This window comes from Apteryx mantelli, chromosome 3, assembly GCF_036417845.1.
Source record: "Apteryx mantelli isolate bAptMan1 chromosome 3, bAptMan1.hap1, whole genome shotgun sequence".
Lineage (NCBI taxonomy): Eukaryota > Metazoa > Chordata > Aves > Apterygiformes > Apterygidae > Apteryx > Apteryx mantelli.
In genome coordinates this window covers 75,921,666-75,947,537 of record NC_089980.1, presented here as the reverse complement: position 1 = coordinate 75,947,537, position 25,872 = coordinate 75,921,666, and the positions used below count along the sequence as shown (strand labels likewise).

The 25,872-nt window shown below is 37.1% G+C and overlaps 1 protein-coding gene across 1 annotated transcript in view; it reads left to right on the top strand.

Annotated features, from left to right (window-relative positions):
* EYA4 (EYA transcriptional coactivator and phosphatase 4) overlaps window positions 1-25,498 on the top strand; it is a 54,487-nt gene extending 28,989 nt beyond the window's left edge. The window contains exons 11-17 of the mRNA XM_013958939.2: window positions 8,764-8,853; window positions 16,010-16,068; window positions 16,175-16,335; window positions 18,597-18,711; window positions 20,455-20,576; window positions 22,770-22,870; window positions 24,650-25,498. Of these exons, the coding sequence (XP_013814393.1) occupies window positions 8,764-8,853; window positions 16,010-16,068; window positions 16,175-16,335; window positions 18,597-18,711; window positions 20,455-20,576; window positions 22,770-22,870; window positions 24,650-24,730 (729 nt within the window). The 3' untranslated portion in view covers window positions 24,731-25,498. The remainder of the gene's footprint in view (window positions 1-8,763; window positions 8,854-16,009; window positions 16,069-16,174; window positions 16,336-18,596; window positions 18,712-20,454; window positions 20,577-22,769; window positions 22,871-24,649) is intronic.
* The last annotated feature ends 374 nt before the right edge of the window (window positions 25,499-25,872 follow it).

Here is a 25,872-nt window from a genome sequence, read left to right as displayed (position 1 = left end):
AATCCCTTTACCAGCCAGTCAGTTGTACTCATCCTCTCCCTTGTGATGAGATCCAAAAGGAGTTCAGGTCATGGAGCAGTGAGCGGCAAAGCAGCAGGAAGAGAGTGAGGGAGAGAAAAGCAGTGGCAGCCTGAAGGAGCAGAAGCAGGAGTTCCCTTGCTGATTCAGCACTGAGCCCCCTGTGAGGCTCAGTGAGGGCCTGAGTGTGGGGGAATGGCTGTTTGGCCAAGGGGTGAAAGACTGGGGAGAAGGAGCTGGTTGGAAGACAAGTGAGTTGCAGCAGAAATGGACTGCTGAGAAGGGTTGAATTTAAAGTCTGGATAAAATGAAAAATAAGAGCAAATATTTGAAGGATAAGAAAATGGACAGGGAAGAGGGTGAGCATGGACGTCACAAAAAAGTCCATGGGGTTCCTGCTGTGAATCTTCAAAGGGTGTGGAAAAGCATACTGTTTATTTGGTATCCTTAATGTTTTTCTGCTTTTGTCACCTCTGCCTAAGCATACCTGAGATAATATAAACACCCTGGTGTCTGGCATGGCAGAGCTGTTCACGAACTGTGGGATGAGAACCATCTGCAGAGCTGTTTTTTGTGCATGTATATGTGTGAGAGAAAGACAGACAGAGAAGCCCCTCTTGTGAAAGATCTTTCTGTTAATGAATAAAGGACTGGGGAGAGGATGTTGTATGTACATATGTGGGTATAGAAGGTTTTCTAGGTATTGTGCAACTCAATGTAATACAGAGGTGTTTATTTCTAAGAACGTAACTGTGTCCAAGTGATGTCAGAAGAAGGCTTGTTTAGTCTAAGTTTCCTGTCTCTTAACCCCAGCCAGAATCTGATGCTGAAGAAACGAGTATGAGAAACAGGATATTAGAGAAATGATTTCCACACCCAACCTGTACAGCCAGTGGTTTAGAGATTTCCTAAGCCAGAATTTGCAGTATATAACCATTGATGGGCCAGTCCTCTGTGTTTCAAGACAGCTGTTTGTGCTTATGAAAAGAGAAAGATAATAGGAAAACGCACAGGCCCTGACAAAAACCTGTTTTTCTGGAATGCTGAGGTAACGGTAGTTATTCATCTCTTGCACAAAATACGCTTGCCTATTTTGCAGATTCACAGTGCCAAATCAGCGCACATTTCAGAACCCTGTCAAAAAATTCCTTTTCTGCTGTTTTTCAGGCACTATAACAACAGTGACTTTGTCAGAGCCATTTCTAACTTATACCTATCAAAACAAGAGAGGGACATGGACATGAACATTTATATCACCTTTGAGTGTAGCCCATATACCACCAGAGGACTTGCTGAATTGCCCCACTGATGCAGTCATTTCTTTCATCCTGTGTGATTATGCCCTAAGGATGTTTGTGTTTGATGCTACACTCTTTGCCATCTCATAATGTAAATGATCGAAACTGAAATCAATTTTAATACAAAGTTTTAAAAATCAGAACACATTTCATAATCCTTAAGCATTTACAGATAACTATGAAAACTATCTTAGAGCCAGCTTCAGAAACATAATTTCTCTTGGTTTCTCACTTTATTATCAGTAGAGATATTTGAAAAAATCCCTCTACTACTGCTTTTTAAGAACTCATCTGTTCCTATAATTGACGCAAAGTCCTTAGAACAGTAATGGAATATTAACAGCCAACAGTAATGGCAGCAAATAAAGCTGGCTTGTATAAACCAAGCATCAGTAGCCAACATCATGAACAGTCATGAAACAAAAGGAGAGGAATTATTAAATACAGTACTTCTTTTTTCTACTGATAGGCAACACCCATGCAAATAGGGAAGCGTAAGGAAGACAGTAAAATTAAATAGTAGTCCTTTTCCTTCTTGCAGTAACTACCTATAACATATTTTTTGAGAACTTGTTCGGAAGGTAATAAGAAATTAGCAGTACAGCTCAAATATGTGTTGTAATTTCTTATCTCATAGTTTATATATTGTTGACTGCATGGAGGCTGGGGCAGTAGGAAAGGGAAAACATTGAGAGCTTACATGACTAGGCTCTAACTTTAGTATGTCATTGAAGTATTGTCTTAACTTAGATGGGATGTATCTAAGCCTAAGTGCCTAAGAGGTTAGACATTGTAGATGGAAAAGATAGCACAGCTGGACTTCAGTCAGTTTTGGGAGCATGACCTCTTTAGCAGATGTGGCCCTTGTGTTTTCTGTGTATGATTTCAATCTGTAAACAAGGTCTTATTCCAGACTGAAGTCTGGATTGTAAGGAGAATTGGGTTGTCATGAGAATAAATACTCCATTCACTGTGAGGTTCTCAATGGGAAGTCTTGTGAGCATTGGTGTTTCAAGTGTTGTAGATTCTGTTTTTTCCTAGAAAGATGGCATAAAATTGTTACTTCACAATGAAAAAATTTTCAGGGTAGTGTCAAACAGTTGTAATACTAAATCATTTCTTTGCAGTGATTTGCTATCTGGCTTTAAAACTTGAAGGTGTGTAGTGTTGCATTGATGCTCAGCTGTGTATAGTGTGCTCTTCCCTATATATTTTGTGAGCGTATTTTATTTGATGTAATTGGATTACTCCCAAAAAAGAAGTCACAAAATTAAACAAGACAAAACCAGAGTATTGCCTTTTGCCCAAATTTACAGGTACTCTAAATGGGATTAGCTAGTCTTCAATGTGAACATTGTTTTAAGGGAAGGTATCTTTGCATACCAAGTATGCTCACTTTGTACTTTCAAGAGGTTAAATGCTGGGTTTAGAGCCAGTGTGAATATTTAGACAGCTAAGGATATTCCTTCAGTTCTATCCCATCTACTCCTTGATATGTAAACTTTCATTCCCCTCTTTCAGTAGCTCTTTGCCCTACTTCTTGCAGTGAGTGGAAAAAAAAAAACATTCAAAAATGAGTCTTTTAATCCCCTGTGCTCTGCTACAATTCAGACAGTGCATGCAATGCTGTGAATAGAACTGCAATATGTGGACATGCCTGTTACAGTCTTACAGCCAGCCAGGTGGAGAGACCAGCATATATGTGCAGAAGCTCTTGAGAGTCACAGTGGTGCCAGTAGACAAACTGAAAATTCTCTTTCTCAAAAGATTTCTGCATTTTAACAAACATTTAAAGTTGAAGGGAGAAGGGAAAGGCAAACCAGCATCCACTAGGAGAGATAGATAATGGGGGCTTTCATTAGCAGAGAAAATGTGGGAAGGCCTGAATCCAGTAAAGTCAAGTTTCAGATCATATATTTGTCAAGAGAACATCAGATTTCTGACTTAGGCCTGAAGATTTCTACATTTTAGAATGGACACTATCCTTGCTATCTACTTGTCCAACACTTTGCATGGTGTGATATTGATTTCATTTCGGAATTATGTGTCACTGTTACAGTAAACATGTTATTATAAATACAAAACTAGTGATTTGCAAAAAGATTTAACTTTGAGGATCCCGCTTTAGGTATCTCATTTGAAACGTAGGGAAAATTGCTTCTTCTTAGGTAAGCACCAGTGAAGTATAGCTTTAAACTCCACTGAAGTGGGAGAGATTTGACCAGAGTTTGGTCAATGTATCACTTTAAAAAATCAAAATATAAAACTTACCAGAGGAAGACTCTCTGCCTGGCTGTTTTCTACCTGTGGGTGTTTCTGTCTGACTTTGGTGTACTGGTTATTTTATTGGGCTGGTCAGAGCTAATACAAATGAAAAATAAGAACTACATCTCTGTTAGGTTCCAGGTAACTGTTCTCTTTCCCAGCAGTAAGAGTATTTCTCATGGTTCATCTCATTTGTTCATGTGCTTCATACTTCATAGAACTAGTACATTCTATTTTTAACTATTTACTGCAGTAACAAATTATGAACATTGGCATTTGAGCTGTTATATTATGACTTGTGTGGCTGATGATGGTTTTTGCAGCTGAGCACCAGTTGGCAGATACAGTTTTCTACAATGCTGAACTCTTAAGTAAGGATTTGTTGATGTCACAGGACATATGTTAGGAGACTGTCATCATCTGTTAAAGTTTATGAGGTACATTCTTATTCTCTGTGAACAGTGTGTATTCTTTGTTCCATTAATTCCAGTTAGTCTCACTGATTTAAGGTGATTAAGCTGAAGTTTTGTCTTCTTCAGAGCATTTACATTTCTAATATTAAGAAATCATTTATTTCTCCAAGGTCAGTCCAGCGGGCAGGGATGCCCAGATAAATGCCATGACTCAAGGTAAAGCCTGTCAAAAAAGAATGAAAGTCTCTCATGACAATAGAAGAGTGAAAATGTGATCTCCAAGTGCAAAAATCAAAACAAATAAACACTTGATGATCACATTTTGACATTTTTGATGGAAGAGCTAATGACAAGAAGTTGCCAAGGAGGTCACTTTAACCTCGTACACTGCTCTGGAAAGGGCCCAGAAGTCTGCTATTGCTCACACTGTGCTTGGCCAATCATTAAACAGAAAAACTTTGTCACCATTAGGGCCCAGGATGACACTCCCAAATTCACTTATAAACATGCTTTTGTCCCTCCATATTTATACCATATCTTTCATGACCTCCAAGTATGCTCTCCCTTCACTCCCTGATTGTCTAAGGCCTCAGTCTGTTTTCCTACTGCCTTCTGGAGAGCATGGAGCAAAAACTGCTTGAGGAGTATGTGAGTTTTCCGTTATCAGCTACCAGACAGAGCTATTACAAGATGTATTCTCTGCCTCCGTTGCCACCTTCATAACACTCTCCTGGGAACAAGCATCACGTATGAGAGCATGAGAACTGAACTTAAATCTGAGATTCCTGCTTAATGTAGGGAAGTGTCTGTAAGCTAAAAATGTTAGTGTTTAACTTCAGCATTTCTACTTTTTCCAGAAGATGCTACTGTGGTAAGTCTGTTCAGGACAGTCACCCATTGAAAATCTAGTCTGACAGTATTTTTCACATATTTTGCTTGTTTGCTTGCTTGTTTTTTCTGAAGGCTTCATGTGTACAAAATCCGGTCAAACTGAATCTGTCAGTCCCTATTTGTCTTCTGAGATTTTATATAGAATACTTTGGTCTGTTTGTATTTTTTTTACAAAAAATGAAATGATTTTAAACATATTTGGCTGAAACCTGACCTTCCCAGATGATACTAAATAATTTTCTTCCACTAATGGATATGGAACTTTTGGAGCTTTATTTGAGACACTGATATGCTTTCCTCTTTGTCAAAACATATAAATATTGGCCGTCCCAGGTTATTTTTACCTAGTCTCCCAGGAGGCATTCCAGTGGATGGACCAGTCTAGTACAGAAGTCAACAGACAGACAGTCTGACTCCAATTTAGTGCTTTCATACTAACGTAACTAAAGTCATTTGTATTTTGGTATACAGAAGTGCTGTAGCTGATCTTGACTCCTCTGCATGCTAGTAATATCTGGCTAAATATCTTCCCTCGGAGGGCCAAAGAGTTGTGCTTTTTTATTCAGCAAATCATCTGGGGAAAACTTCCTTTTTATTATTATTATTATTATTATTATTATTATTATTATTATTATTTCCTCTTTTGTGTGTGCTTGTGCAGAATAGCACAAAATACCATTTTGGCAGAAGTTCAGTCTGCCTTTTATTCAGTTTCTCAATTTGCTGTGCTCAAATCTGTATCAGCTGCATGTTTCTTGCTTTCTTTTCAACACTCAGTTCTTTGTGCCACTTGAGTCAGTCTGCAACTTCTGCTTCAAGTTGAAAGACAGTAAAACAATGATTGTGATGTTCCTCCACATTCTGCAAATGTTATGAAACCACTAAACTCTGACAAATCTACTTCCTCTATCTGTTTCTGTATGTGAAGAGGTGAACTTAAATGGAACTGGAACTCGATGTCCAATACTTGTTAAACAGTTGCAGTGCAAGTTTGGGCAGATTTATTAAAGGAAGAATTGTTTGTACCTTGAGAACTCAATTCCAGTGACTCTTTTTAGCAGAAGTTGTTATGAAGTCTCTTTGGTTTATTTTATTTTGCATGTAGTACATAACAATATTTCACACTTGCCCATGTCAAAAGAGAGACATAGGAAATCTCATTTTAACAGTTATAAAGTCATGCGTAGCTGGTTACACAACTACTAATAAGAAAATCATAAAAGCTTTGTCACAGTTATGTCTTTCAACTATACAAGGCAAGGCAGGAAATTGTGATACATAGTTGGTAGTTTCTGTTAAAATAAATTGGATTATAATGGAATATGTTATAACAGATTTCCGCATTTAAGTCTGCTTCTACCCAGGAAGGAGAAAAGGGGGCTGAGAATCAAAAGTCTAAGATTCCAATCTTGAAAACATTCCAGTGAATAACAACTCACATAAATAAAAATGAGTTACCACCTGTGCATAAAGTTATGCACATGCCTTCGTGTTCATAGGATTGAGGTAAAAAAGCATATTGCAAAATCTCTTTACTATATGGTATGAAGAGGAAAAAATTTTAATTTACTGGGCACTGAAAAAACTTCAAGAGAAAGGAGAAACACATGTTTATACATAATGACATTTTGATAAAAGTATTAGGCTTGATGAGGAATCTCATGAGTCCAGAGTTTTTTATGATTTGTGCTGTGAGTATGTGGGATTTTACAAATCTGTCAATGTGTGTTCCTTAATCATCCCTGTGGAAAAAAGACCTTTGCACTTGCTGCACCCTTCACCCAAGTGTCTTTTGGATCCAGTGAACATGGTTGCAGAAGACATAGGAGACCAAGTTATTTTACTAGGCACTGCGATTTGTTTTTGCTTCTGAAAAGTAGCCTGGACCAGTTCAAAGGTCAATATAAAAATACTTCCTTTCACTCTCACTGACAGAGAATTGGGTCTAACTTTGGATCATTACAATTTCTTGTACACTATTGTCCCCTTCAAGTCTGACTTTTTCATGAGCAAGGGTCAAAATATGTCTATGTTTCAGATTTTACCGTTAGTTTTTAAGTGCTGCAGGGCAGAAGCCATCTTTTATTCTGTCTTGCAAAGCCCTGAAATAGGAGATGTCTGATCCTGATTGGGAAGCCTTTGATCATAATACTAACAAATGATCATTTGAGGTTTTGTGTGATTTTGCTGCCAGATGGGAACACAGTGGTAAATTTTAAGTCTCTTAATCCCAAGGTATTTAAGAAAGGATTTCTGAAAACTCACAATGTCAGTCAGAGTTTAAATTATGAAATACAGATTTTTTTCTTATTTTAATGAGAAGAGGCTCAAATCTACTTTATAAGTAGAGTACTGCAGCAACCTTAACATAAAAAAGTTAACTGAACCTCACAAGCTCAGGCAGATGATTAAGGTCATGGAATAACTAGTTTCCAGGTGTCAGCTGAACATTGGAAACTGTCCATGTGTGCATTCTTATCCTAAACAAATGTAAGTTAATGTAGCTTGGCTTAACCTCTTTCCTAGCAAACCTCGCAAAGTCAAATTAATTACCTCACGTTTGTTGCATGCTAAATGCTCTAAGACAAACTGTTATTGCAGAGCAGTACATTTGTGGTAATTTGCTGGGACAGAATGATTTCATAGGGAGTGTGAAAGCCCAACAACAAAGAGATACAAAATTTTGAATGGAATCTCATCCAGGGGGAAGAATCCTATATTTAATAACTTAAATTAAGGAATGATCTCTGGACAAACAAACAAGCTTACATATGTTTTCTCATTACTGTGGACCACCTAAAGAATTGTGCTATAGATTGTAGACAAACTGAAGAACACGTAGAAGAACATTTACAGGTACTTTGTTGGATGCCTGCAATAAAACCTTAAAAAAGAGCCTGGAAATTCATCGGTGAGTGCCTGCAGGAGCAGAGGAGTAAATATTGAGACTGGGAAAGACCAGGAGCAGGGATTGAGGATACGTTCTGGAGCAGCAGAAAGTGTAATGAAGAATTGTTATAGGCAAAAGCATAGGTAAGACAGTGATATTATCTAAAGTGAAACTCAGTTTGGGGAAATGGACAAAGATTCAGACTGGCTTTTATATTTTTATTAAGCAGCACATTAGAAATTGAAAAGGCCTCTTAAATCATGCCTTCCTATCACAGTGTAGGATAATCACCTGCAAAGAAATTTTTGCCAGTCTTAGTCCAGTTTAGCATGGCCTTGGTGAGGATTCTTCCAGGAGTCAGTAGAGGAGATTCTGTGTTTCCAAAAATTAGGAAGATTTTCAGTTCAGAGAAAAGCCAAGAGATCAAAGGAATTGTGCAATAGACTAGGTGCCACATGGAATAATTTTGTTCCTGCCTGTGCTACTGTCTTGGTACATAGGCTCAGAAAAATCAGTTATTGCTCCATGGTTCCTTTTTCTTCTGCCTATTAATTGATGGTTAAGATATCTACATATTTTTGTAAAAGGCTCAGGGATGAAAAATGCAATATATTCTTATTATAATAAACATTTGCTTTCTTACATATATCTCTTGTGAGAAATTTCTTCCCCATTTACAGCCTTAATATTTATGCAGGTTTGCACATGACCATTAGGTTTCCCCTTTGTCATAGGTTAGCCAGGTTGTAAATGCCTTGACTTGTTGAAAATGGTGTTTTAACATCCCCAGCTCCCCAAGTGTTCTCACACTAGTTCAGCAATCTCTTCTTGTAGCTTTATATTAAAATAACCTAATACTTAAAGGATTTTGCAGAAGTTTGTTGCAGGGTTAATTTTTCAAAACACTTCTTATACAGCAGCTTTTAAAGTAATTGTGATATACCTTAAAGGTAATTAAGTAGTTAATCTTGTTTTCTGTTTTTTTAAGGATCCTCCAATGGCAGTGACCCTTGGCCTGCGAATGGAAGAAATGATTTTTAATCTTGCTGATACGCATTTATTTTTTAACGACTTGGAGGTAAGAATCAAAGAAACATTAACACCATTACACCTGGGTTTCTACCACAGTGGTTTTCCTATGCATTCGTGTTTAAGTGTGATGTTATCTGCTTCTCCAGACCTCAGTCAGACTCTAATCAGACAGAGGTTAGCCAGGTGGCAGTGATTTTCTTTGGCACCAGGGTCCTTCCGTGAAACTAGGGGAGAGTGGGAATATGAAAACTACCCCTTCCTCTCTGTAGCACAGATCTTTGTTCTGTGGGCATCTTGTTTTCGGTTTCCATGGATTTAGAGTTGTCTGCAGTGATTTCCAGGAGAGGGACCTATGTATCTCCCATCCTTTCTCTTGAAGTTCTCAAAATTCATTTGCTTTCAGTGGATGATATCATCTGACCATGAGTGACTACATTCTTCTCTCAACACTCTTGAGTAGCATTTTGGCCTCCCCCCCACCCCTTTCCTGCTCAAAGGAAGAATACTCTTCATTCACTTGAAAGAACACAGCATCAAGAGAACTGTAACTGTAGTAGATTATCTCATCATTGATATCTCTAATGCCATAGAAATGGAGGACACAGTCTGAGGACACAGGTTCCTTCTGATCATCAGTGTCAAAACCTTGCCATTAGAATAGAAGAGCTTATGTGCAGGTCATCTTCTCCCCTTCTCCACTCCCTGCAGAATACTGTGAATTTAAAGTGAGAAATTACAGGCAGGAGTGGCACATTCTGAAAAGTGCCAAAGTGGTATATGGAAGAAAAATAAAAAAATTTTGTATCTGTCTCGTTTTCAACATCAACCAACAGAAAGGCTTTTCTGAACTCTGTTTAGAAGTTTCTGGATTGATTTAAGGTTATTTTTTAGCTAAGAAGGCTGAAAGAATTCAGATAGTACTTATAGGTGTTGTACAAAACATAGTCAGGATTATATGGAATATTATGAGTCTTAACATTCAAGTCACCACCTATACATCTGATTCAATTCCTTAAATTTTTAGTTACCTTCCAGGTAATTTCATTTATATCCCTGTATTCCTTTTAGAGACTTTCAGTAAGCCGTACTAAATAACATGAATACTCTTTAGTTCAGATTCTTCACTGTCCTATGCTTTTGGCAGATGCTTGCCACCAGATTTCTGGACATCTCAGAGGTATATGAGTTTGGCCAATTCATACATGATCTCTGCATATCGAATCCTGTTGGGAATCAGATACTGTACTCTTTAGTTGATGGTGTTTCTTCATCTTTCATTTATTTGTTTCCCCTTCCAGATCACAGGGGGAAATCTGGACACAAGTTCCCGTCCCAAAATTCTGATCTGGCAGACTTTCAAGGGTAGTGTGTCATGGACTGACAATGTCAGTCTTTTTGGTTGCCCACATTTTCTTCCTGAGGTAACCAGGAGACCACGTTTTGTCACAGTGTGCCAAGGCATGCATTTTGACATCTGGTCAGAAAAGGGAGAGACCTTTTCCCAGGCAACGACCACTGTGGATTGCTCACCTGTTAAAATCACACTGCCAAAGTGACAACTGTCTGGGAAGTAGGCCCATCAGCAATGCTTCAGAAACATTTTGTTTCAGTCCTGGAGTCCAGATCTGTTAACATGGAATGTGACAGTCTTACGACTGTGTTTATTTATTTATTTATTTTGTAGAATAAACAGTGAGTGAAAAAGCAGCTCTCAAATTAAACTAGAGGCTTTTCAGACCTTCCCCTGATCCAAATCAATTGTTTTCCTACTCAGAGTAGATCACAGTGTTCCCTCCATGGACAGATATTTTGCCAGTAACCACAGTTGGAAGACTGAGTTTTTGTTTAAAATGCCAGAGGAAGGTATCTGATGAGTGAATGGAGAAAATGAAGATAAATTAGATTTTTTCATCCATTGGGACCTGGATTTTTCTAGTGTGCACTTCCTCTGTTCCTTTGTTAGCCGTAGGTGGGAGGAAAATCAGAAGGTACCAGGCTGAGGTTGTCTTTGCTGTCCCTTGCAGACCTCATTTATCCTCAGCTCTTTTCAAGTCGGGAAACTAGGATCTGCTTCACCCTATACCTGAGCTGCAGTTCCTCCTTTCAGTGGCAGAAACATAAGAAATTAAAACCCTGGATATGCCTCAGCCGGTCGGTGTTTTATTGCAGTCTTAGTGAGTCATCACTTGACAATGCAAGTGCATTCGGTGAATGTTCTCTTTCTGGTGCCCCATACCAGGGATAGATTCCAAATCAATTTTTCAAAGCATTGCTTAAATTTCTTTTTAACAGACCTTTGCCCCAGCACACTCACATTTCATGTGGCACCCAATGAACTTTAAGCCCTTCAGTAGCATGTGCCCAGATTTCTTCAAGCTTGTGCTGAGTTCAAGTGGAAGAGTTCAGCAAAATGGAACTTTCCCCTCTTTGCATATCTCTTTATTCTCGCTTGTGGCTGCTGAAGCTTCATTCCTTTCTCTCGTTATTTATTTAGCCATTTCAGGCTCAGCAGTCATAGGTCAGTTAAAAATCTGTATCATCACATCTTGTATATTCTTAATAGGGTTCTTTTAATATCCTGTCCAAAAATTCATACTCCAGCTCATTCCAGAACTTGAAGAGTATCCAAACAGTTTTCAGTTTTAGATAAATCAAAAAATTCTGCTTGGGGACTTTCTTTGAGAGTCTCGTAACTCAATCAGTTTGATTTGATTAAAACCAATTTCTGTAGGCAGTTAAGTGTTTTATAACCCAGAATTCAGCATTGTTTCAAAACCAACTCTATTACAAGATTACCAAAGCTTCCAAAGTTCTTGTTCTGAGCTGTATGCACAAATTCTAGCACATACCAGAAGACCAACAAGTTTCTATGTTCTTGGCAAGTAAGGTTACAACAGCTTTTGTACTCAAGAGCATAGCATCCTATGCCAAAATACATAGAGGCATCCTTTTAATATGCAGACAAGTAAATCTGTCTGTTTAAATGTTTGCAGAGCACAAGGACATTACTAAGCGCTGAATATTACCGTGGATCTGCATGATAACTGTGTAAGGGATTCTGAGAATTCGCTATATCCTTCTCCAGTTCTTGTTTTGTATTCCTCTCTCTCTCTCTCCCCCCCCCCCCCCCTTCCTCAGGAGTGGGGAGGTAGTCTGCAATGTAACAACAGCAGGCTGAGCTTCTGATGGTCATGATCATCAAGGCACAAGGCCTTTAGTTCTTACTGGGAGAAGTGAGATGGGCTTTTATTCAGTACACAGATTACTTATCCTTTCATCATCTCACTTTTCTGAAGTGGTGAGCCATCATGTCCCATATGGTCTGTCTTGCTTTCATCTATCACAATAAACCATGCAGCTCTGGACATGATACCTGTAAGAGACCAATGAAGCCATATTCCTATAATGTTGACTCCAGTCACTAAGTCCTCTAAGCTGTCTTTTTTTTCCCCTCTCTTGCTTGGTTGTAAGCACTACATACCAAGGGCTAGTAATAACAACCAAGTTATTGAAAGTTATCACATACAAAAATAAAGCTTTCCTTCCTTTATGCAAATATGTCTTATTACAATGACTGCTGATGCAGAAATTCCAGTCTGTTGAGACATTCCCTGCTGACCTACTAACCCGTGTTCTAATCAGCCAAGCTGCAGTTTTATTTGAGGCTAGGCTGTTCTCCAGCTATTTCATTCTCAGTGTATAAATTTTAGTTAGCTTGAGAAATATCACTTGGGAGGCAATTGGTATTTTGCCATGAAAGTAGAAGTCTTGTGCTCTAGAAAGTTCATGTGCCTGAGCAATGCGTAGGGGATGGGACTAAGTTCAGTAATAACATCCAGAGTAATACATTCTGTTCTCCACCAGGTCAGAAATAAAATGAAGCTTTTCTCTCTATTTCAATATTAATTTTAGGACAGCTTTTAGAAAATTGGTAGGGCATACTATATGCACACCCACAAAACAATCAGCATCTACAAAATGCAAGCAGTAATTTGGACATGAGTTTTTCTACTCCCATTATCCTCCTCTACTCTCTAGAGCAATGAAGAAAAGCATATTTATTTAAAATGAACTGAATTACATTTTCATTTTTATGGTAAGCCTAGCATATTTTAAATAAGATTTTGTAATTGTTTTTTTCTCATTAGGGAATGGAAATGAGGGAGAAAAAATATGTTTAAATAACACTCAAAATTTGGGAAGCAGGTCAAACCAGTTTTAACAGAGTCTGAAGCATATACATTAAATGATTAGTTCTGTATAGCCTGAGAAGGCATAGTGCTGAATATCTGCTCTGTAACAGCATTTTTGTTTTCACTGCAGTGAGTCAGTGTTTTTACTAGATAATGACATTGCCATTCCAGGAGGATAATTTTATGGATGATTTGTTGATTCCGTACTCTCAAATTTTCAGGCTCTAAAACTTCCTGCAAAGAATTGACGGCACTCAGATATTACTTAAATTAGCATTGCTTCAAACAAAAAAACAGTTATCATACCTATATTATTTTCTGTGCACTCAGTAAGAGCAAATATATTTTATCTTTCTTAGTTTTGACCTTGCACAGCCAGTGACCCATGTTGAGAAGGGTGTAAGCCAGTACTGTAGCTGTTGTGAAAGGTACTTTACCTTAACATTTAAACTGACGGAGAGCTTGCTTTCCTTCTTCTGCACAACTGTTTGGTCTCACTTACGAGCAAATTCAAATCTAGTGTTGTGCCACCACTTTCCTGTTTCTTTTGGGAAAAGGAGAGAACTGTCTCAAATCTGCCCAAACCGTCTACTCAGTTTTACAAAGCCTTCTTCTCTTTTTGAAAGTTTGCTCGCCCTAGATAAATGAATTTGTAAAATGTAAACATTTTACTTGAAGTTGATGAAACAAATAGAAAACAAAATAAAATGAAACAAAGAGTGGTGGACACATGAGCTTGCTGTTGTTCAAGAACTGTGTACTGCCAGACTGTTGAGTGGATGTGGGTATTGAGTGGCTCCAAAAGGAGAAGAGGAGGAAGAAAATGGAGGAAGGTGGAGAATGCTGTTGATTTTGATCCACCCTAGATGGGTGTTAACTAAGTGACTTTACTGCAGGGACAAGAGTCAAGTAATCAGAATTCTTGAGTCAATGAGCAAAATGTGAGCAAAAAAATAAAAGTAAACAGCTGAGCCTTTGCCACCCACAGTAGAATTGTTATCTGATATTTTCAAGGCTGGAGCAGTATAGCCGAATGACTTAAAAAAAAACAAAGAACAGCAGACACTCATTTTTATCCATGAGGGCTTCTGTGTGCTCTCCATGTACTTAGTACTTGTTCAAATTCACAGGACTGGTTCTTAAACTTTTAAAATTTTCTAATGCTTTGACCAGTCCCATTGAAACCAGTGAAGGTGATGAGGAAGCCAGATATTGCTCAGAGACTGTAAAATACTGGGTTAGAATTTGTCCCAAAGGGGCGTTTTGTCTGATTTTTGAGTTCCTGTGCTCCACTGGGTGGAGTATAGTTGCATTTTTTTCAGGAGAATAAATAATAAACAAAGATTAAAAAACGAACTTTTTTATTACAGCAGTCAATTCCTCTTTTCTTTCTCTTTTCATCTGTTATTTATATCCAAATTCAGCTTCTTTAAAATGTTCTACAGCTCAGATTAATCTGCTCCTCAGATATAATCAAAAATGTATTTTATTTCTCTAGTGGGGAGAAGAGTGATTAATTTCTTTTCCTCAAACTGCAGTTTTTTCATGCCTGTCTCAATAGATTAAGCCAGATGAGCAGAATTTAGCCACTCAATCTTTTAGTCTTGATGCAGAATTTTACATTATGATTGCATGTATTAAAATGACATTGTATGTATTTATTTATCCACAAATTGCTAATCTGATTTTTTTAACAAAATTGCTTCATGTGGGTAAAAACCTACTAAATTTTCATTCAGTGCAAAGCAAACAAAACTTTGGACCAGAAATGGTATTTCCCCAAACTCACACTGATATTGTTTTCCCTGAAAAAACTCTAGGAATTTGTGGTATATACATTTGGAAATCACTCCTGTGCTCTGATTTGTCCTTTTTCTGGACAGATTAGCCCTAGTACTAGACTGAGATTTGAAATGTAGAACTGCATACTCCTGCATGTCACAGAGAGTCTGACCTAAGTGTAGCTTGTCAGCAACTTTATTTGAAGTAGGTGACCCAGATAACTCTTTATTTGAAGCATGAAACTGTGCATTTGGAAAGTTCAGCCCCACTTTGTTCTAGTGATGAGGTTAAATTATTGAAAACAACATAGTTGGTGAGTCATTTTTAAATCTGTCTTTGAATTTTTTCACAAATTAAATTAATTATGTTAACAACAGCTATTCTAAATACAAAAAACAAAAACAAAAACACTTATACGGGAAAGTAAAATCTCCAGACACTGAATTTCAGGTGTGTCTTTGAGTTCAGATGTTAATTCTAGCAACTACAGAAGGCAATAATACAATGCCTGCAAGACTTGTTTATATTTACCATTGCATGGTGTCTTGAAATACCTATTTATTTTTGCTTCCCTCTGTATTTTCCTGTCTTTCTGCTGTAACCAATGTGCAGAAAGAGATATGTGATAGGTATGCACTTATAAAAACATTTTGGAGGGGAGTTAAATTTTCACTGTACCTCGCAGTTCCCTGGAGTTACTTCCAGCCCTTCCAAAACCAGGAAATAGTGACATTCTCCAGGACTGATTGATTCTTTGAGATTTCCCAGCCAAAGGCACTTGGATAAATCAAGACAAGAATCTGATAAGCATCCACACTCCTAGAGACCTAACATAAATGACATGCCTTTTGAGGTTCATCATTACTACTTTTCAGAGAGTGGGGAAATACGGTTTAGGTGATTTTGAAATACTGGCACACTAGAGAGACTCTAAGAGAGGGCTGATAAATGTTGTCTTTTAAAATTAAAAATAATTTTTATCTAAAACCACACTGAAATAACATATCACTTTTCTGAAGACCTATTTTCACCCATATTTTTTATAGTGTAGAAAGAGTTGAAGTTTCTATTATTTTGAAGAAATTGATCTGATATGAGGCTGTGAGCGTACATACACTGCCATCTTCTGGTGCAGTTAGTGGCCTGCAAAGATCAACATATATGCTGAGCACATGGTGATCATACTCTCTTAAAATAAATTATCGTTTAATTTTTTTTTTTCAACAGGAGTGTGATCAAGTTCATATAGATGATGTTTCTTCTGATGATAATGGTCAAGACCTAAGGTAAGATCAAATGTTTGTTTCAAAATTTTTTCTTCAAAGATTAAATAAATTGAGCATTTACAGGAATACATTGTATTTATTTTTACTGTATTTTGGGTGTTTGCAGTACCTACAGTTTTGCAACTGATGGCTTCCATGCAGCTGCAAGTAGTGCAAACCTTTGTCTGCCAACAGGTGTAAGAGGAGGGGTTGACTGGATGAGGAAGCTGGCTTTCCGTTACAGAAGAGTAAAAGAGTTGTATAATACTTACAAGAACAACATAGGAGGTGAGTTTAAGGAACACATTTTTGTCAAAAACAATTTAGAATACTGATCAGGTTAAACCGTATGGTAATGAACTCGTGCCAAGTGAATGTGCCTTGGAAGCCATTTTGTGAATAGAAAATTAAGTGATTGGACCTTCTGCTATTGACGGTTACAGGAATGACAGATCCTACATAGTGCTCTTGTGCAGGAGAACCAGAAATGGGGAATCAGAGCAGAATTCCATTTAACATGCAGAGAGCCCATTTTTCCTCCTTCAGACCCAGCTCGGATATACCTACCTCCTATTGACTTACTGGCTGAGTCACTTACCTTGCCTAAAATCAGCTAACTATAAAATAACTCCATAGCTAACACAGTTAATTGTGTTAGCAAGAAAATCCCAACTTCATTTGAGAAGAGAGCTTTTTATTGTTGTTTTCGCTCATGGACATCTCAGTGCCAGCACATTTTCGGGAAGTCAGAGGAGCAGAACTGAAGGAATATGTCCTGGAGAGTTGTGTATGAATTGTAGAGACAGCCAACCCTCTTCTGAAGAGGGGAATATGTCAGCTGACTACTCAAGAGATTGAGAGAACAGAGAATACTTACAGATCTTCAAACATTTCTACAGCCACATTCAAGGCTGAGAAGAGGCCAGCCCAACCAGGCAGTGGTTCAAGGAAACTCTTTCCCATTCTGTAGCATGGACTTTTTCAACTCAGTTGAAATTTATTTCAAAGAAACTTGAAACTCAAAGTAAAGCTCACCTGCAGCAAAAACAGATAGGTGTGCTCTTAGCAGTTCCTGCAGTTTCTCAAAAATGGAAAACAATATTGCTAATAATATGGACAGTGAATTTGTCACTGGCTTAATCATTTTATAAAATAGGTATATATGGCTTATATATTTTCACTTTTACTGGTTCAAAGTCTTTTCTTGTCACAGGATGAAGCAATAGCAGAGAAGGGTGATAGTAGATGGTTAGATTTTACTTGCTCTGAAGCGTGGTGACTTGAATCCCTGAGAAGTGAATGATAGTCCCCAAAGAAACTGCCCTGCCCTGACTTTCCTTGCTGTCATCAATGGAATCTTTATATATAAAGAATACATGAAACAGTCTTACCCACAAATTTACTGGGTTTCTGTATGACATCTCTTAATGCATCTGGGATTCTAAAGCTGTTACATTTCGTTAAAGCTTTAACACTAATGAGAGCTTATGTCAGCACAGCATAGAGAAACACAGTAACAGGAAGCATTGTTGCAAAGACACAGTACAGCTGTGTGCTGGTACATTGTGTTAAGATTTTTATTGTCCCCCACAAATCGTGGTTCTGAAATATATTCCACTTGGGCAAGCAGCATTAAGGGGCAAGTTCCTTCATGCACCCTCCACTCATTAGCCTTTATAATAATCTTTTTTATTATGTATGTAACTCTTTATTTCAAAATAGCAATTAGAAGCCAGCAGAAGACTAGGTCAAACTAGGAGTTTTTAGGTTGCTTTGTTTCAGATTTTTGAAAACTGTCATCACCACTTCTTGAGAATATGGGATGTGAAAGAGGAGAAGGATACTAGAGGTCACCGTGCCTTCTTGCCTGCTCTTCCAGGGCCATATGTAAATTTAAAATAGTTTGGTTCTAAAGAAGTCAGGGCTACCTAGGTTTTGAGAACGTATGATGTACAGACAAGGCTGTAATATTGTAAGTACTGCAAAAGGAGTTGCCATTAGTAACTAGAACAGGAAGTGAAGAGCAAGCAAACGAATGCTGTATTTTCACATGCTAACCTGAGATTTACATATAAAATGAGCCATAAGCAGGGCAGTTATAAGCATATGCAGATACTAGAAAAAAAAGTTTATTCTAAAGTTCCTTGTTCTCTATGAGTGTCTCTACCTATGATCCTCATGGCATGATCCCCTTGTCACTGCCTCTGATAATTAGAGGGTAAGGTGTATGTGAGAATTTCATTTCAAAAATGTATTCTTCAGAGAGGTACACTTAAAAACATGGTAAAGGAGGCTGAATATATGAAAAAAATAAGATGACTACTTATTAGATATCTACAATACCCTCTGACATTGCTTGATACATTGATGTTACCAGACTGCAAAGAAAGCAGAAAGCAATTTACTGAGCCTTGAAGACAACAGTTTTTCTCTTTGCTGTTTATTCAAATTCTAGAGGAATTTAAAATAGAAACAATCTCTGCAAAATCTATAAATTCCAGCTAGCACAGAATTTAACTGCTTTTTTTCCTTGATTTTTTACATAAAAGGTCTCCTCGGTCCTGCTAAAAGAGATGCATGGTTGCAATTAAGAGCAGAGATTGAAGCTCTAACAGATTCCTGGCTAACAAATGCACTTAAATCATTATCAATTATCAGCACAAGGTATGTATTTGAGTCTACTGTAAAACTTTTTAAAAAAAATTTTGACATGTAATGGCTTTTTTGACATTTTAGATTACAAGATACTAGTACCTCTATAGAATAGAATAGGTCTAACATGATTTTTAGATGGGATGAAGGAAAAATTCCATGGAAATTGATTTCATTTTCAGTGATTCCAGCATTTATTGGAGATTGTATGAAATGACTTTTAAAATGTGGTAAATGACCCTGTGTATATATATATTTTTAGAACTCTGAGCCAGCCTTTAAATTATTGTCCTGTGGGCAGCATCCTCTGAACTCCAAATATGCTTTATTTTTCAATGCTTGTGCCTATTCATAGTGGTGCCTAAGTACAGTACAGATCCCAGAACACAAAATCATTTTCTTTCTGTCCTTCTTTCAAATAATCAATATGATTAAGCATATATGTAAGTTTTTAGAAAAGCAAGTATTTATGTTATACACTAATATTGAGTTAAAAGTCTGTGCTTCCAGTCCTGAAACATAAAATTAGTTGTTCCTTTGAGATAACAAAATGGGGAACACTGCTGCTGCTGCTTAGTTAGCCATGCAGTTTTTCTTCTGAAATCCTCAAAAATGGAAGTTTTAAATGATAAAAAGGAACAACATTTAGCCATCTTGCCTCCTGAGCATGTCTGAGGGAGGAATCAGTGTTGAGTGAAAAGAACAAACTTGGAAAGGTGTGAAAAACTATTTTAAACTCATAAATATTTTTGCAATATGTTTCTGCTGTTTAAATTTATTAGAAGCATCTTAAGTACCTCGAGAGAACAAAAATAAAAATTCTGTTTAATTTGCTGTGCTTAGCTCTGCATTTCTTAGCTCATGCACTCTGTAATGAAGACCATTTGAGCATTGGTGGATGAGTCTGGAAAAATCGTTATCAGTTACTCAAAACTGTTAAATAATAGTCATTTATTTACAGATTTACGGTTACATTAGGTACAGATATAAATCTTCAGAAGATATCTATGAGGCAGCTAAACATTATTTACATGTCGCTGACAGGAAATTGAGACATACATAAAGGCAGTAGCCGAAGGTCTTTCTTGGAATTTGTGGAAGGACCAGGATCAAAAATCACAAGTAGTTGCTCTTGGCTCCATGTTCACACTTTGGTCATACTCATGTTCCAGCCTATCAGTGCTTGTGAAGTAGCTTGGCCTTGAGTTTTTGTTGTGTAACTGCTATCTCAGCTTCTCCCTCTTCTCAGAAATATTCCTACTCTTGAAACGTGAAGAAAGTGATGTCTAGTTATTAAATTCCCATTATGCAGAAATGTGTATTGTCTGTTTCTTTCCCCTCAGGAGAGTAACAAATGATCTTTTCACTTTCTCCTAACACTTTTAACTGGCTGGTAGTTAGTGATAAGTAATTGCCAGCTTGAAAAACATGCTTCTAAAGCTTTAGGATGCCTATTTTCAAAAGTAATCAGTGATGTTAGATATCTGTATTTTAGTGGAGTCATCTTCAGGGTTCTGGTTTTCATAAAGCAGTGTGGAATACTTCCTACTAGTCAGACCTGCATATTTATGTAGAGGATAGGAAAAGATGGGATTTTTCCAAAAGTTTCATGTACCTTTTTCTGGAGGTGGTGGTGCTGAGTAGCACAGCAGTATGAGTGAAAGTAAATGCTGAGGAATGTTGAATATGCTCTCATTGGCTATGTTATCACATCAGCATTTGGGAAATGGATTTAAACTGCTTCTCTCCTTTTAGGAGTAACTGCGTAAACGTGTTGGTAACAACAACCCAGCTTATTCCAGCACTTGCAAAAGTCCTGTTATACAGCTTAGGAGGAGCTTTTCCTATTGAAAATATTTACAGTGCAACCAAAATAGGTAAGAAAATGATACTTTCATCCAATCGGATGAAACATTGCATTATCAACAATTTTTTTGCCAGTAATGGATGGATTCAAAACCACTTTCCTGACACTTATGTTGTCAGTTATAAGAGTTATGTATTGCATGTGTTTAGATTGTTTTTATCAATTATAGGAATCCTAATTGAGCATATTTTCTATGATGCCTAAAGGAGTAAAGGCTCCAGTACTAGGCCTCTCTTCAAAGCCTCTCATAGTACAGAAAAAATGTGGAAAAGAATAAAGAAACGAGTTTTGTTAATTAAAATCTAAACAGAACTTTCTTTAAAATAGTCTCTGGTCTGACCTTCAGCTTTATGTAAGCTAGGCCACAGTTTCACAAGCTTCTTCTGGAAGCATAATACATCAGTGATGGTAATGTTACCAACAGAAGCCATGTTGATGGATATCACAAGGGCAGTTCCCTATTTTGTTGGTAGCTACTTACCTCTTTGAAGGGGCTTGTGTATCACAGTTTGGGAATTCATAGTTTTGAAATCACATCCAAAATTTTCGTGTAAACTAAGAAATGTCACCATTCCTGTGAAACAAGACACAGCCTGTTAACAACTTGGCAGATTTCCAAAAATCTTGGCAGACTTCATGATGTATCGTTTATTGATTTAGGAATGCTTAATTTCGGTATCCACATCATCTTATGTAACAGAGTGTGAGACTGCACTGACAGAGTATTCGAATATATTTCCTAAATGATTTTCATAAGTGAAAAAACAATGCATATTCTAACAGGGTCAAGAAAATCAATTAATCATCTTTTAATGAGCTGTAGCTGTCTTATAGACAGAAATGCTTCAAATACTTTAAAAAACTTGAGTCAAGGCAGAAGTATCCCAAACATCACATGGTATTAACCAGCCTGGGGAGAGAATGTCGTCTGTCTTACAGCCTGTGTATTTGGATTCAGTTATTGAGATTACACTCAGACCATGGGAAGGAGCATTGAGAAATAGTGCCAACATCACAGAAAGGGGTGGGAAGTGAAGCACCATTTCTGGAAGCCATTGAAGGATTTCTGCATCAGGAATTCCTTCTAGGAACAACGTGGCCACTGTTACAACTCTGTCAGGAACACAGTAAACTCTGCTGGGTGCAGGATCTCTCTTTACTTTTCATCTCGGTGATCTCTTCACTGCACTGGGCACAGAGCTATAACTGTGACTACTGTTTACACACAGTGAAATCTGATCCTCATTCAACATAATACACACAATGCTTTTGCTAATCATAAGCCATTTTTTGTGGACCATCTGAAGAAAAATAAGAGGAGCGCAATAAGAATCAGAGATCTAAAAAACATGAGCTTGTGAAAAGAGACTGAAAAACCTGGGGGGAGGCATAGTAACAGCCTTAAGGTATCTAAAAAGCCATGGCAGAGAGAAAAGAAATAATCTTTCTCTATGTTGATGGGAGGTAAGACAGTAACTGATGGTTTCATTGCAATAAGGTGTGTGTAGTTTGGATATCAAGGAGAAACTTCCTAATGGTAAAGGTTAATTAAACATGGGAATCGCCTGTGGAAGTTGTGAAATCACCAACATCAGAATATTTTTAGAATAGCTTGCAGAGGCATTTGTTGGGTAAAACTGAACCTGCAGTAGTGGGGGAAGATAGGCTAGATGACCTCTCATGGTCCTTTTCAATCCTACTTATTATTTGTTGTTACTGTCTTAGCCTCCTTGCTTCCATAGCCCTGTAAAAGAGGCAAATATTTTATGAAGTTCCCCCTGGAAACTGCTGTCTAATTTTGTTTTCCTTGTCCATTGTTCTTTGACCATTTTTTCCATTGCTGCATAGCTCATTGCTGCAGATACATTGAAGTAAAGTTGCTGCTTTTGTTGAAAAATTATTATTACAATAATAGGGAATCATTTAATTCAATTATTCATTCACTGACCTATTCTTTTTTTACAGTGTTGGTAATTCCTTTATTTTAGTAGCTTTTCTGTAACTCTTAACATAGAAATATAGTTTTAGTGGAAGCAGCTTATTGTCACTAAGGGAATTCATTGCTTCTCACCAGTTTTAGCTCTAAATCACAAGGCTGAGAGCTATAAAAAAGTAGTAGTAACAATGCCTTACCACTGCAATAATCCTTTATAGAGCTTCACCATAACTCACTTGATAGCTTAATTAGTGCATTGTTTTTCAGGCAAAGAGAGCTGTTTTGAGCGTATAGTGTCCAGATTTGGCACTAACATAACTTATGTTGTGATTGGAGATGGCCGAGATGAGGAGCATGCAGCTAATCAGGTAACTTCACTCTGAACTCTTATCTCATTTATCTTCCAGGAAAAGAAAGTTGCTTTGAACGAATAATGCAAAGGTTTGGCAGAAAAGTAGTATATGTTGTAATTGGGGATGGTGTAGAAGAAGAACAGGCAGCAAAAAAGGTAACCTGTCTACTGAAATGTTGGTGTGATACATAGCTACTAATGCAAGCCTTTCTGTTTGCATTTCTGTTAGTGTTGCACAATGGCAGAATGACAAATAATTTCAGTCTACAGATGCAAGGCAACAAAAGCATGATGAAACCAACACTTACAATGAAATGAACCATTTGGATTCTAGCATTTGCTTTGTTTCAGTTTGGAAATAAAAATTGCAAAATTATTTATAAAATATACAAAAACTGATGAGGGCAAAATGTCTGATTAACTTCAAGCAAAGTAATCCTAAAAAGATGACACAGCAAGAGCTAGGAAATGATGGTTGGGTAGTGGTTTTCTTTAAAGGGTGAAATCAGGGAGGTTTCAAGAGAAGTGTTACAGAGAATGTGGAAAAATATCTAAAGGATAGTGCAAATTTTTGCTAACATAAACAGAGATCTGCAGTTTACTGGAGGAAATGTGATGAGCATATAGTTTACTTCAAGAAATATGTATCTGCAAAATCAAAAAGGACACAATGTACATATTGTGCACCAAATTGGTGTTTATAAAAAAGATCTGATTCTTTAGAATTACTCAGTTTTCTCAAGTTAAAAGTTCGAGTGAAAACTTCACCAGATAAGTTTTCAATGTTCAGAAACAGATAAAATTAGCAATAATTTGAGAGCTATACTTCCCAGTATAACCCCTGGAAGTGTGCAGAAACTGAAAATTTTTGCCTCAGGCCTTCACAGGCCAAGTGACATAAATGCCTTTGTGCTAGGAAAAGCAAAATTAAATGCCCTTTTAGTATTAAGTAATTTTTACAGTGTAGTTGTAATGGAAACAAAATGCAAATAACCAAAATGCTCATTCCAAATGGTTCTTTAATACAGGTACATTACTGGTGATGGGTCTTTTATAGTTTGTGCTAAACAAAGGTGGTTGGATTGTGTACTTTCCAGTTTGGCATGCTTTTTTCTTAATGGTAGCTATATTGCATGAACAGATGCAGATTCATAGGGATAGATGAACCCAGTACATTACAAATAGATCTGAACAGAATGGGGAAGTATGTTTTTTATTCCATTCTGGACAATTGCTAAGGGAGAATAGTGCATATATCTGCTTGTCCCACAGACACTGATGCTGACTGCAACATAAATTACCTTTTTTTAAAACTAGTAATTTGTTGTTTTCTCCCTAAAAGAGATTTTTTTTTCCCTCAGTGGAAAAAAATGTATTTCAGCTCTATTTCAAAGTGTTGTAAGTGAGGCCTCCTTTAATGAAAGTCTTATAACCCTTTAAATGGTCACTCCATCTTTTGCAAAGTATAGTAAGTGGAGCTGAAACAGAGATTTCCTATTGATGCTCCACTGTATGGGATTCCATGCTAAAAAAAAAGCAAATAGCCCTCTCTAAGTAGTGAGTTCTTTCCAAAGAAACTAGTAGGAAAGACAATCTATTTATTTACTTTCAGTCAAAGAAATAAGCTCAGATCTATTTTGGTCTGATTTTTGTCAGTATCTTACTAACAAAAATCAATCCAGAAACACAATGGTGTAAAATACATGGTTGCAAGTTGACCAGATGTCTGTCATATACCACCCTATGTCACAGTGTTCATTTTTCCTCACCTTTTTTCCTCATCTAACAAACACAGCACAACATGCCTTTCTGGAGGATATCCAGTCATTCGGACCTCTTGGCTCTCCATCAGGCACTGGAACTAGAGTATTTGTAACTGTGTTCTAAAGTTGGCGCTCCTTTTTATATATATATATATATATATATATATATATTTCAAGTACACTGAATTTTTATGTGTGATTCAATGCCTCTGGCTTTACACATATGAATTGTCTTAAGAAGGGAAGAAATATTTGGAATTAAAAATTCCAAATTGAAGAATTCAGATTACTGAATGGAGTTGAAACGTTAGTGCTACGTAAGGAAGCTCTATGGTCTTATATATGCAACGTTTTTAAATGAATTAAAACTGTGGAGGTTGCTGGTACATACCAAATGAGCCCTGACAGGAGAGAACAAAGGACTCAAACTGGCAAAGCACCAACATGCGTTTTCCAACCGACATTCCTCAAAATGGGATATATTCTCAGCACTGAGGTTTGAACCAGACTTTAGCCTACCTAACCCAGAAAATCTGAATTGGAATGCACTCAGACTGTATAATGACAATCCTGTCTAGTCCTGTAATTTGTGTAAATTATTGATGAAAATAATTTACTGTGACTTTATTAGCAGCTGATTTTGGAAGTGGATGCAATTTTTCTTTCTTTTTGGGGGGGAGGGGAGGGAAAGGTTATATAATATTGTCTCTTTTATAAGTTTGGCAAACAGAATGTGCATAATGATGTGTTGTGCCTTAAAGAGAAGACTGTGTTCGTGTGTTATAATGTAATTTTGGTTAAAAACTATGTAGATAAACAAAAAAAAAATCTTTGTGATAATTTTTGACATGACCAAATTTCAAATTCAAAGCAATCAAAGAGCAGGGCTGCACCAAAGCATTTAAGTATTTGTTGCATTAAAAGAAATAATAATAAAGGAAAGTTTGTGTTTTTATTTGGATTCTGAATAATTCCAATGATTGTTTGAGGCAAGTTAAGAGGATATTGCGAGACTGATACTGGGGACCATTACCTTGACAGCTAACAAAAGTGTTTAACACCTTCAACATCATTTCTTGATTCCCCAGTGAGAGAACTAAGAGCCATATTCATAAATTACTTAGTCCACTGAAAGCCATACAGTGAGTGCATCTGCTATATATGAAAGAACAAATTCCCAGCCAGCAGACAAACGTATTTATTTGGAGTGTGCTGGTGGCATTACTGGAAGGTGAAAATGCAATGTTACTAAGCA